This window comes from Mus caroli, unplaced genomic scaffold (genome assembly GCF_978045245.1).
Source record: "Mus caroli unplaced genomic scaffold, Mus_caroli_1 scaffold_12, whole genome shotgun sequence".
Taxonomy (NCBI): domain Eukaryota; kingdom Metazoa; phylum Chordata; class Mammalia; order Rodentia; family Muridae; genus Mus; species Mus caroli.
The window spans coordinates 75,107,712-75,121,112 of NW_028227267.1; the positions used below are offsets into that span (position 1 = coordinate 75,107,712).

General features: G+C 43.4%; 1 protein-coding gene across 1 annotated transcript in view; it reads left to right on the forward strand.

Moving 5' to 3' along the window:
* Vwa8 (von Willebrand factor A domain containing 8) overlaps positions 1–13,401 on the forward strand; it is a 360,138-nt gene that overhangs the window by 18,776 nt on the left and 327,961 nt on the right. The window contains exon 2 of the mRNA XM_021181216.3: positions 7,177–7,254. Coding sequence (XP_021036875.1) covers positions 7,177–7,254 — 78 coding nt within the window. The remainder of the gene's footprint in view (positions 1–7,176; positions 7,255–13,401) is intronic.

The following is a 13,401-nucleotide window of genomic DNA, read 5'->3' on the forward strand; positions in this document are numbered from 1 at the left end:
CTGCACCTGAGATTCTCTCTTCCATCTCTTGTATTCTGTTGCTGATGCTGGTATCTATGGTTTCAGATTTCTTTCCTAGGGTTTCTATCTCCAGTGTTGCCTCATTTTGGGTTTTCTTTATTGTGTCTACTTCCCTTTTTAGGTCTAGTATGGTTTTGTTCATTTCCATCATCTGTTTGGATGTGTTTTCCTGTTTTTCATTAAGGACTTCTACCTGTTTGATTATGTTATCCTGTTTTTCTTTAAGGATTTGTAACTCTTTAGCAGTGTTCTCCTGCAATTCTTTAAGGGATTTTTGTGCTTCCTCTTTATTGTCTTCTGCCTGTTTAGCAGTGTTCTCCTGCATTTCTTTAAGTGTGTTATTAAAGTCCTTCTTGAAGTCCTCTATCATCATCAGGAGATATGCTTTTAAATCCGTGTCTAGCTTTTCCGGTGTGTTGGGGTGCCCTGGACTGGGCGAAGTGGGGGTGCTGGGTTCTGATGATGGTGAGTGGACTTGGTTTCTGTTAGTAAGATTATTACGTTTACCTTTCGCCATCTGGTAATCTCTGGGGTTAGTTGTTATCGTTGTCACTGTTTAAAGATTGGAGCAGAAGCTGTGTTCCACTCACCAGCAGTCTCTAAATCCTGCGGCGGGGGTCGTGGGTAGCTGACGGTACCCCGGTGCTGGTCCAGCCGGAAGAGGCCTGTGGTCCTACTCAGGCCGGTTTTCTGCTTCCCTAACTAATGCAGTCTCTGGTCCCGCGTGCAATTGGATTGGAGCAGAAGCTGTGTTCCACTCTCCAGAAGTCTTAAGATCCTGTGGCGGGTGTTGTGGGTAGCTGGTGAGTGTCAGCCGACCCTGCGCCCCAGCTGCCCTGGTGCTTTTCTGACCGGAAGAGGGTTGTGGCCCTATGTAGGCCGGATTTCTCTCTCCCCAACCAGAGCAGTCTCAGGTCCCGCGTGATTGGACTGGAGCAGAAGCTGTGTTCCACTCACCAGCAGTCTCAAAATCCTGTGGCGGGGGTTGTGGGTAGCTGGCGGGTGTCAGCCGACCATGGGCTCTAGCTACCCCGGTGCTGATCCGGCCGGATCGAGAAGGATTTCTTATGTGCAGCAGTTAAGAGCTGCATGGAGTTACTCCCAAAGCAATGTTCCCCTTGAGGAAAAGAAAGGAAGATGGAGGTCTTTTTTTTTTTTTCTGGAAGTCTATATATAATCATGGGAAAGGATTTTGTGGGCATATTCCTGTGCCTACTCAGTTTACAGTTAAGAAGGGAAGGTATTCACTTTTTTTTTTTTTTTTTTTTTTTTTTGGCATTCTTAGCTTAAGGTCATAAAACACATGTTTGAAAAGTTAAAACTGAGTACTGGAACATTTTGGGGCATACTCTGCTCATATTGTAACAATGGTAGTCAAGAAAGCCTCTGGCCATGCTCACCTTGCGTTTCTAAAGATGGCAGGCAGGTGTGGCAGTACAGTCCTATAGTCCCAGCACTGTAGAGATGGAGCATAAGGGGTTGTTCTAGGTCAACCTGAGCTATATTATAAGTTCAAGGCCAGGCTGAGCTTCATAGCACAGGAAAGGCCAGCCCAAGTAACCTCCTGTCCTAGAGAGCGGGGTGTGGTGGCAGACAAATGCCCCTGAGCGTGTTTGGTTTTCTCCAGAACGTTTAACTGGATAAAAGGAAAGGAGAGTTTGAAAGTATGTTAATACAGGATTTTGCCCAGAATGGTGCGTGTGACTAGTGATCATGTACTTTCAGTTTCTCATTTTGAACCTACCAGTATTCCGTTTGTTCTTATTAGCAACCTGACAAATGGCTCTTCTTAGGGAAAGGGTTTTGTTCAGTAGAAAATGTAGTGCCAAGGCCTGAAAATAATTTAGCATGTTCAGTATGTCACCTCAACATGAGCTAGGGTTATGTGGGAAGAGGGAACCTCTGTTGGAAAATGTCCCCAGCAGACTGGCCTGTGGGCAAACCTGTGGTGTGTTTTCTTGATTGGTGATGGGATGGTAGGTGTGGGTCGTATCACGTCTGGTCTAGTCGTGTTAGGTACTATAAGAAAGCAGGCTGAACAAGACTTGGGGAGCAAGCCAGTAAGCAGAGGAGCATCCCTCCATGTCCTCTGCTTCAGCTCCTCCTTCAGTTTCCTACTAGGTTTGAGTTCCTGTTCTGACTTCCTTCACTGATTAACAGTAACATGCAAGTGTAAGCCTAAGAAACCCTTTCCTTCCCAAGCTTCTCTGTTGCGGGCACAGAGTTTTATCAGACCAATAGAAACCCTAGCAGACAGTCAGTGTCTAGTGAGCAGAGTGTGGCTGGAGTTGGATAAGTGAGAATAACTGGAGATGAGCTCAGAGAGGAAATGCAGATTAGAAACACCCTTTCGAGGTCATTAACGGAACCCAGCATGATTTGACTCTGACTGCATTTGGCTGTTATATTGCCTCCTTAGATGCTAGATGGTGAAGAACAAAGCCTAAAACAGTAGGCCTGTGGGGTGTTCGAGAGAAGGCTGCCTGGGACTACCATGGATTGTGTTGTAAGTGGAAAAGAAGGATCTTAAGTTGCCATTAGTACAGCTGGGAGTAGTTTTAGTGGAAAGATCAGATGTTCAGTTCTCACTACAGAAGAAAAACTTTCCTTCTTTTTAAACGTTTGTAAAGGCAATTGGAGATGTAGCTTCATTGGTAGAACACTTCTCAACATTTATAAAACTTTGGGTTCAATCCCATTGCATAAACTGGATGAGGTGGTATGTGCCACAATGCCAGCACTCAAGAGGTGATTAGAATATTGGGTGTGTAGACAGATGGAGGCCAGCCTGGATACTTGAGACCCCATCTTAAGCAGCAACAGCAAGAAACCCTCAATCCCCAAAACAGACAACACCTCCAACCACAAAACACCTCAATGAAGAGGTTATAGTATATAATCCTAACATTGCATGTGCTAACTTTATTATAAAGCTTTTAAAAACTCATTTGAGGTTGGGTCTCAGTATGTAGCATAGGCTGCCTTTGAACTCAGTCTTCCAGTTACAATTCCACAATGTTAGGACTGTGAATACTTTATATGAAGAAGAGTGAGGGAGAAAGGGAAGAGATGACTCCCTGGTACTTGCTGCAGTAAAGGTCCCTGTGCTACATAGAGTCTCAGGGGTCTGCTTGGAGATGCTGAGTCTGCAGGTTCCACATGGTGGGCACTGTGATGCTTAAGAACTCCTGTGATGAGAAGGAAGAAAATGTGGCCTGTGGGGATGGCCTAGTGGATTGTGGAGGAAGTTTGCAACCCTCATGATTTTTTTCAGTGTGTTTTGCCATGGCTCCTTCTGGCAGCTAACATTAGACCTAAAAGGACTTACCGTTGTGTAGAGTGGCTTTTCTTCTCTCAGTTTTTCCTGAGTCTTTAATAAATTTTATCATCTATAAAAAACAACTTTCTGGCTGGGCGTGGTGGTGCACGCCTTTAATCCCAGCACTTGGGAGGCAGATTTCTGAGTTCGAGGCCAGCCTGATCTACAGAGTGAGTTCCAGGGCAGCCAAGGTACACAGAGAAACCCTGTCTTGAAAAAGCAAAAACAAAAACAGAAGCAACAAAACAAAACAAAAAACTCCAACTTTTTAAGAGTCTCAGATTTTCTCATTTCAAGGCTCTGTTTTAGAGGGTTATTTTGAGACTATAAAGGACTTGAAGGAAGGAAGTGTTGAACAAGTGTTAGCTGTCTTGGTCATTGCCACAGCCTGTGGTTCTGGTGTCTAGTGTACCTCAGCAGCTCTGAACTAGCCAGGCGGAGGGATGAGCACTTGGAATAACTACTTTTTCTGCATGTCTTTGAGACCTTTCTAGACAAATTTCTAGATGCCAGGACTTTGCCAGTTTGGCTTTTGGAGAGAGCAAAGTAGAGGGAGATTGACTTAGGTCTGCACTGTAGTCAGAGATTAACATTCCTTACAAAACAGAACTGTGTAGAACTTTCTTTCACTTGTCTTATCTAGAAATTCTCAATGTTTATGGTATTTGGTCTGACTTCTGTTTATTATTTAGAAATAATGAATGTTGAGGGTAGGCTGCTGAGAACTTGATTTTGTGAAAGCTCTGAACAAATGTGAAATCTGTCCTCCTGGGGTTTGGATGATTTCATTAGTTAATTGTTCTCTTCATTGTAATCCAAATGCTGGACACAGGCAATTTAAGGCAGGAACAATTTATTTTGCTTATATGATTTCAGAGGGCTCAGTCTGTCACTGTGTGGGAGCCATCTAGCCTTCATTGAGGCGGGTGGGGAAACAGCTGTGGAAAAATACCTCAAAGACACACCAAATAACGTACTTCCTCTAGTAAGGACTCATCTAAAGTGTCTAGAACCTCCCCAAATAGGACTGCTACTTGGGGGCCAAATGTTCACATCATGAACCCATGGTGAACATTAAAAGATTTCATAAAACTGTGCCCTTGTTCACAAAGGCTCATTGCCATCTCACGAGTATAGTGCATTTAGTTAATATCTAACAGTGCCTTCAATCTTGACACTTCCAGTATTATTCCAGAGTCCAAATTCAAAGTCTCTTCTGATACTCTGGTCAAACTCAGCTGAATCTCTGTAAAATTAAAAAGAAAATCATATGCTTTTAATATACAATGGCATATTCTAAGAAGGAGTGGGAGATTACCATTGGAAGGTCAAACTAAAGCCAAGACCATGGAAGTCAATTTGTGCACATAGCAGTGCTGTTTAGAGTCTGGTGTACAGTGTGCTGTTTAGAGTCAGCTCAACCCCTGTGGCTTGGCTGAGCCCTCTCATCTCTCCAGCCCTTCCTAGGCCTCCTTGTATAAGCAGAGTGTCCCAGCAGTTCCGTCTTCTTCAGGGAAAGTCTTTCAAAGGAGGTTTTACATCAATACAGTGGAACTTAGAGCAGAAGTTCCTCTAATTCCTGAAACACCACCCTCAAGGCACCTATCGTCTTGGTTTCTTTTTAATTGTCCATTTTTCTTTCACTACCTACTCCTGACTTGGGATGTAGCTCAGTGGTAGAGTTCTTACTTAGCAAGTAAGAGGCCTTTTATTCAATCCCTAGTATAAGTCCATCTCCACCTCCACCCCCTCCCTCCACCCCCACCATGTGCTAAGGACTGGAATATAGCTGTATGGTAGAGTTCTTGCCTGAGTCCTGGTTTCATCCTCAGTGGAGTCGGCAGAGAAAAACAAAACCAGCCGTATGCTTTTTTTTTTTTTTTCCTGAGACAGGGTTCTCTTTCCTGAGACAGGGTTTCTCTTTGTAGCCCTGGCTGTCCTGGAACTCACTCTGCAGACCAGGCTGGCATTGAATTCAGAGATCTGCCTGTCTCCTGAGTGCTGGAATTAAAGGCATGTAACACCACCCCTTGGCTTCCAGATCAACTTTTAATATGTTCCTTTCTTGTCCAGATTACATAGTATTGAGGTCCTTCCATTCTGCTTTTTTTTTCTTATTTTCATTAAAAGATTGGCTAAAAAGATAACAGTAACCATGCCACAGCCTGAATACTATAAAGTTTTGAAATTTCTTCTGTCAAATTAATTACTCTGTTATTTTGAAATCAGCCTCACTCAAATTCACATTATATGGACAGAATATAGAAAAGTCCTTTCTCAGAGCATATCGTGAGAACCCTGTAATCTGTTCTTTATAAAGTTGTTTTCCCATCTAAAGCTTTGTGAGTAACGTCTTCACGGGGTGACTTTGTGTCGCTCTTCTGGTCACCCAAGCTCCTGATAGATCAACTCTTGAGCTTACAGCATCCTTGGACTTCTCTAGCCTGCATCTCCAAACTCCCTGCCCACATAGTTCCAATGAGCTAAGAACTGCGCAGTCAGGTTCAGTCACATTAATGACCCCTCTTTGTTATTCATTTTCTGGGTCCAAGTTGAGTTTGCTTTTGCACAGTCATGAAGGATGATGGGCATGGGCAACAGAAGAAGGGCAAACAAGCGGAATTTTTGAGGAGATTAATTGCAGCAAAAAGGGGTCATGAAAACCAGCTGCCAAATAGTGTGTTGGAGCAGGCATCATTATGTCCTAGGAATCTGGCAAATTTAGTCCTACCTATATATAAATTAGTCATCTGGGAGGTGTTAATTTGAATATGTGAGGGAATTCTGATTGATTGATGGGGCAGGTGCAAGAGCTTGGGCTCAGGAAAGCCTGCTGGTGGAGAAAAGGCCACCATGACGTGGGGAGGAAGAGCCAAGAAGCAGAAAGAACAAAGGCTGGGTATTGGCTCACATCTTGGTGGGCCAAGACTTTTGCATATAAGCTCTTTGAGTTCACCAATTATATAAAGTTTGTCATAAAGCTTGAGTGTTCTCAAAGCTGACAGTACATTCTACTGGGGCATGTAGACACATTTTCTTTGGGTCTGTAACCCGAAGTGTCTATAGAATGGAGCTGTCTTGCTCCCATTGTTTTGGTACCAGTTTTCTGAATTGTTTTCATATCATTGCAAACCAGTTATCTGACACAGACAGTTTAGAGGAACACACATTTATTTGACTTACAGTCCATTATGGTGGGGAAAGCCTGGCAAAGGGCACTCTATTTAGCCCTGTCGGGCCTGGACTAGAGAAAGAAGTGGCAGAGGTACCCTAAGGACTCAACTCTAGTGGCTTGCTCTCCTCACCTAGCTTCTGCTTCCTAAAGCCTCCAGAATCTCTTAACACAGTGCCACCAGGTAGGGATAATGTGTTCAAGGCACGAGTCCACGGGGGACATAGAGTCAAACCATAAGAGTAGCTAGAAATAAAGTCTTGTCAGGGACAGTGAGATGGGCATCTGTTCGGGCCTGTAAGATGGGCTCTATGGCCTTCATGTGTGTATTCTCCTCCTAGTGTAAGCAAATACATATAAAAAGTCAAGCTTTTAAAAATATTTTTCTGTATTATTTTTGCTTGTATTAGTATTGATATTAACATAAATTTAAGATGGTTAATATAATTTAATCTATGTGGCAGCCTAACTCCTGAAATATAATTTTCTCATTATTTACTTCTCTCTGATATAACTTATGCTGTTTATAGAAATGTTAGAGACGTGTGCATTGTACGTTTGTGTGACATCCCTCCTTGGAGGTCAAGAGAGTTATCATTGCTAGAGTGTAATCTGTGTCACTTGTCTATTGTAATGAATGTATTTTTTTTTTCTTTCTTTTTAGGTGAAACGGTTAGTATTGGAGATGTGTCCTACAAGCTGAAAACTCCCAAGAATCCAGAACTTGTCCCACAGAACTACAGTAAGAACAGTTATTTGTGAATGAATATATTTGAGAATTTCATTATGGGCATTACCATACACAAGTTAGAGTGGCTGGTGTAAACCCAGTGTGCCATCATGGGTTCTATGCTGGTCTGTACTACACAGTGTTTGCCTTGGCTTCTGTTGTGGGCTTTGGCATTGTGAAGCCTGCGAGAGGCAGAAGTGTCCACGTGCGTCCCATACTGTGGCTTGAGTTGGATGTCAGGTACAATAAAATGCACATGATAAAGGGAAGCCTCTAATTTGGTCAGTTTTGATCATTTTATGAAGTCGTATACACATCAAGATGACTCTCATTACGTCTGCTTTTCCCTACCTGGAAACCACTGCTCTCTTCTCTGCCGTACTAAGTCAGCTGAACTTCGTTTTCAGCTTTACAAAAATAGTATCATTATGGTATGTATGAGTGTATGTGTGTGTTTTATGCATGTTTTGTATGTATGTTCATGTTTGTGTGTGCATGTACATGTTTTGTATGTGTGTAAGCATGTATGTGCATGTCTTTTATGTGCATGTTCATGTTTGTGTATGTGTTTGTATGCTTGTATGTGTATATATATATGTGTATACATGATTGTATGTGTATGCATGTTTGTGTATGTTTGTGTATTGTGTATGTGTGCATATGTGTATATGTATTTGGCTTCTTTCCATTAAGAAGATGAATTTGAAGTTCATCCATTTTGTTGAACCTTTCCATTGTTTTATTGAAATTCAATCCATACACTATACAGTTCACATTAAAAAAGATTTATTTTATTTTATGTGTATGTTTGAGCATATGCATGTGCCTTTAGAGGGCAGAAGAGCATTAGATCTCCTGGAATTGAAATTATAAACGATCATGATATCTGTGTTGGATCTGAGTCTGGGTCTTCTACAAGAGTGGTGAGTGATGTTAACTGCTGAGCCTTCTTTGCAGCCCCAAAGTCCACTCTTTTAAAATAACCATTTAGTGCAACCAGTATTTAGCATAGCAAAAGACCAAACCTCAACAGTAGGGCCTGAGAAAGTTCAGAAAGCCAGGCAAGAAAGCAGTGAAAGCAGCTGGAAAGGCTGGAAAGAAACACTTCCCAGAGCAGTTTTCTAGCAGGGCAGAAGCTAAAATCCCTTTTAAGAGGGGGTGGCCTGTGAGCTAATAATCCATAGGCAGGTGCTGGAGGTGCCTCAAGGTCTCTGTTGGACAGGAGACTGAATGCCCTGTAGCTACAGCTTCTCCAAGCATAGCACAGTTGCAGAGAGAGCCAGACAGCCCAACTCAGGTCCACAGGAGAAAAGCCTATGATTGTCCAGGGAAAGAATTTGACCCTGAAGTGGGTGGAGCTTAGTGACCCAGCAACAGCACCTGCTAGACCAAGGCAAGGGGTGGAGTTAGTCACAGACACAAGCTGGCCTGAGGAGCCTGCAGATTTTCCCAGAGCTAAAGTGGGACTGAAAGGCTCCAAACTTCTGAACTAGTAGAGTATTACTGAAAATAATAAAAGGGAAATGAAATTGGGTATAAATAATCATAGAAAAATAGTTTATAATGATAAAATGAAGTCCTTAAAGAGAGAATTAAATATATTTAAAGAAATAAGACATAAAGATGAGAGGCACAATGACAGAGCTTTTGGACTCTATATTATGCCATTTTAGATGGTTTAAGTATAGAAACAAAAGAGAAAGAGATAAGTGACTTACTTGGACAACTTTTAGAAGAAAAATTAGAAAAATTTATAAATAAGAATAAAAAAAGAGAAAAAAGCACCAGGGCAGCTGGGGCGCAGGGTCGGCTGACACTCGCCAGCTACCCACAACACCCGCCACAGGATCTTAAGACTTCTGGTGAGTGGAGCACAGATTCTGCTCCAATCCAATTGCGCGGGACCTGAGACTGCATTAGTTAGGGAAGCAGAAACCGGCCTGAGTAGGGCCACAGGCCTCATCCACCCGGATCAGCTCCGAGGTAGCGGGAGCGCAGGGTTGCCTGACACCCGCCAGCTACCCACGACCTCCGCCGCAGGATTTTGGGACTGCTGGTGAGTGGAACACAGCTTCTGCTCCAATCCAATTGCGCGGGACCTGAGACTGCATTAGTTAGGGAAGCAGAAACCGGCCTGAGTAGGGCCACAGGCCTCATCCGGCCGGATCAGCGCCGGGGTAGCGGGAGCGCAGGGTTGCCTGACACCCGCCAGCTACCCACGACCCCCGCCGCAGGATTTTGGGACTGCTGGTGAGTGGAACACAGCTTCTGCTCCAGTCCAATCACGCGGGACCTGAGACTGCTCTGGTTGGGGAGAGAGAAATCCGGCCTACATAGGGCCACAACCCACTTCCGGTGAGAAAAGCACCAGGGCAGCTGGGGCGCAGGGTCGGCTGACACTCGCCAGCTACCCACAACACCCGCCACAGGATCTTAAGACTTCTGGTGAGTGGAGCACAGCTTCTGCTCCAATCCAATTGCGCGGGACCTGAGACTGCATTAGTTAGGGAAGCAGAAACCGGCCTGAGTAGGGCCACAGGCCTCATCCAGCCGGATCAGCGCCGGGGTAGCGGGAGCGCAGGGTTGCCTGACACCCGCCAGCTACCCACGACCCCCGCCCAGGATTTTGGGACTGCTGGTGAGTGGAACACAGCTTCTGCTCCAATCCAATTGCGCGGGACCTGAGACTGCATTAGTTAGGGAAGCAGAAACCGGCCTGAGTAGGGCCACAGGCCTCATCCGGCCGGATCAGCGCCGGGGTAGCGGGAGCGCAGGGTTGCCTGACACCCGCCAGCTACCCACACCCCGCCGCAGGATTTTGGGACTGCTGGTGAGTGGAACACAGCTTCTGCTCCAGTCCAATCACGCGGGACCTGAGACTGCTCTGGTTGGGGAGAGAGAAATCCGGCCTACATAGGGCCACAACCCTCTTCCGGTCAGAAAAGCACCAGGGCAGCTGGGGCGCAGGGTCGGCTGACACTCACCAGCTACCCACAACACCCGCCACAGGATCTTAAGACTTCTGGAGAGTGGAACACAGCTTCTGCTCCAATCCAATTGCACGCGGGACCAGAGACTGCATTAGTTAGGGAAGCAGAAAACCGGCCTGAGTAGGACCACAGGCCTCTTCCGGCTGGACCAGCACCGGGGTACCGTCAGCTACCCACGACCCCCGCCGCAGGATTTAGAGACTGCTGGTGAGTGGAACACAGCTTCTGCTCCAATCTTTAAACAGTGACAACGATAACAACTAACCCCAGAGATTACCAGATGGCGAAAGGTAAACGTAATAATCTTACTAACAGAAACCAAGTCCACTCACCATCATCAGAACCCAGCACCCCCACTTCGCCCAGTCCAGGGCACCCCAACACACCGGAAAAGCTAGACACGGATTTAAAAGCATATCTCCTGATGATGATAGAGGACTTCAAGAAGGACTTTAATAACACACTTAAAGAAATGCAGGAGAACACTGCTAAACAGGCAGAAGACAATAAAGAGGAAGCACAAAAATCCCTTAAAGAATTGCAGGAGAACACTGCTAAAGAGTTACAAATCCTTAAAGAAAAACAGGATAACATAATCAAACAGGTAGAAGTCCTTACAGAAAAACAGGAAAACACATCCAAACAGATGATGGAAATGAACAAAACCATACTAGACCTAAAAAGGGAAGTAGACACAATAAAGAAAACCCAAAATGAGGCAACACTGGAGATAGAAACCCTAGGAAAGAAATCTGGATCCATAGATACGAGCATCAGCAACAGAATACAAGAGATGGAAGAGAGAATCTCAGGTGTAGAAGATTCCATAGAGAACATCGGCACAACAATCAAGGAAAATGTAAAATGCAAAAAGATCCTAACTCAAAACATACAAGAAATACAGGACACAATGAGAAGACCAAACCTACGGATAATAGGAGTGGATGAGAATGAAGATTTTCAACTCAAAGGACCAGCAAACATCTTCAACAAAATTATAGAAGAAAACTTCCCAAATCTAAAGAAAGAGATGCCCATGAACATACAAGAAGCCTACAGAACTCCAAATAGACTGGACCAGAAAAGAAATACCTCCCGACACATTATAATCAGAACAACAAATGCTCTAAATAAAGATAGAATACTAAAAGCAGTAAGAGAAAAAGGCCAAGTAACATATAAAGGCAAGCCTATCAGAATTACACCAGATTTTTCACCAGAGACTATGAAAGCCAGAAGATCCTGGACGGATGTTATACAGACACTAAAAGAACACAAATTCCAGCCCAGGCTACTATACCCAGCCAAACTCTCAATTAACATAGATGGAGAAACCAAAGTATTCCACGACAAAACCAAATTCACACATTATCTCTCCACGAATCCAGCCCTTCAAAGGATAATAACAGAAAAAAACCAATACAAGGACAGGAACCACGCCCTAGAAACAACAAGAAGGTAATCCCTCAACAAACCTAAAAGAAGACAGCCACAAGAACAGAATGCCAACTTTAACAACAAAAATAACAGGAAACAACAATTACTTTTCCTTAATATCTCTTAATATCAATGGACTCAACTCCCCGATAAAAAGACATAGACTAACAAACTGGCTACACAAACAAGACCCAACATTTTGCTGCTTACAGGAAATTCATCTCAGAGAAAAGGATAGACACTACCTCAGAATGAAAGGCTGGAAAACAATTTTCCAAGCAAATGGCATGAAGAAACAAGCTGGAGTAGCCATTCTAATATCTGATAAGATTGACTTCCAACCCAAAGTCATTAAAAAAGACAGGGAGGGACACTTCATACTCATCAAAGGTAAAATCCTCCAAGAGGAACTATCAATCCTGAATATCTATGCTCCAAATACAAAGGCAGCCACATTCATTAAAGAAACTTTAGTAAATCTCAAAGCACACATTGCACCTCATACAATAATAGTGGGAGACTTCAACACACCACTTTCACCAATGGACAGATCATGGAAACAGAAACTAAACAGGGACACAGTGAAACTAAGAGAAATTATGAATCAAATGGATCTGGCAGATATCTACAGAACATTCTATCCTAAAACAAAAGGATATACCTTCTTCTCAGCACCTCATGGTACCTTCTCCAAAATTGACCACATAATTGGTCACAAAGCAGGCCTCAACAGATACAAAAATATTGAAATTGTCCCATGCATCCTATCAGATCACCATGGACTAAGGCTGATCTTCAATAACAAAATAAATAATAGAAAGCCAACCTTCACGTGGAAACTGAACAACACTCTTCTCAATGATACCTTGGTCAAGGAAGGAATAAAGAAAGAAATTAAGGACTTTTTAGAGTTCAATGAAAATGAAGCCACAACATACCCAAACTTATGGGACGCAATGAAAGCATTTCTAAGAGGAAAACTCATAGCTCTGAGTGCCTCCAAAAGGAAACTAGAGAGAGCACACATTAGCAGCTTGACAACACACCTAAAAGCACTAGAACAAAAGGAAGCAAATTCACCCAAGAGGAGTAGACGGCAGGAAATAATCAAACTCAGGGGTGAAATCAACCAAGTGGAAACAAGAAAAACTATTCAAAGAATCAACCAATCAAGGAGCTGGTTCTTTGAGAAAATCAACAAGATAGATAAACCCTTAGCCAGACTCACTAGAGGGCACAGGGAAAGCATCCTAATTAACAAAATCAGAAATGAAAAAGGAGACATAACAACAGATCCTGAAGACATCCAAAACACCATCAGATCCTTCTACAAAAGGCTATACTCAACAAAACTGGAGAACCTGGATGAAATGGAGAAGTTCCTAGACAGATACCAGGTACCAAAGTTGAATCAAGATCAGGTTAATGATCTAAACAGCCCTATATCCCCCAAAGAAATAGAAGCAGTCATTAATAGTCTCCCAACTAAAAAAAGCCCAGGACCAGATGGGTTTAGTGCAGAGTTCTATCAGACCTTCAAAGAAGATCTAATCCCAGTTCTTCACAAACTATTCCACAAAATAGAAACAGAAGGTACTCTACCCAACTCATTCTATGAAGCCACAATTACTCTGATACCTAAACCACAAAAAGACCCAACAAAGATAGAAAACTTCAGACCAATATCCCTTATGAATATTGATGCAAAAATCCTCAATAAAGTTCTTGCTAA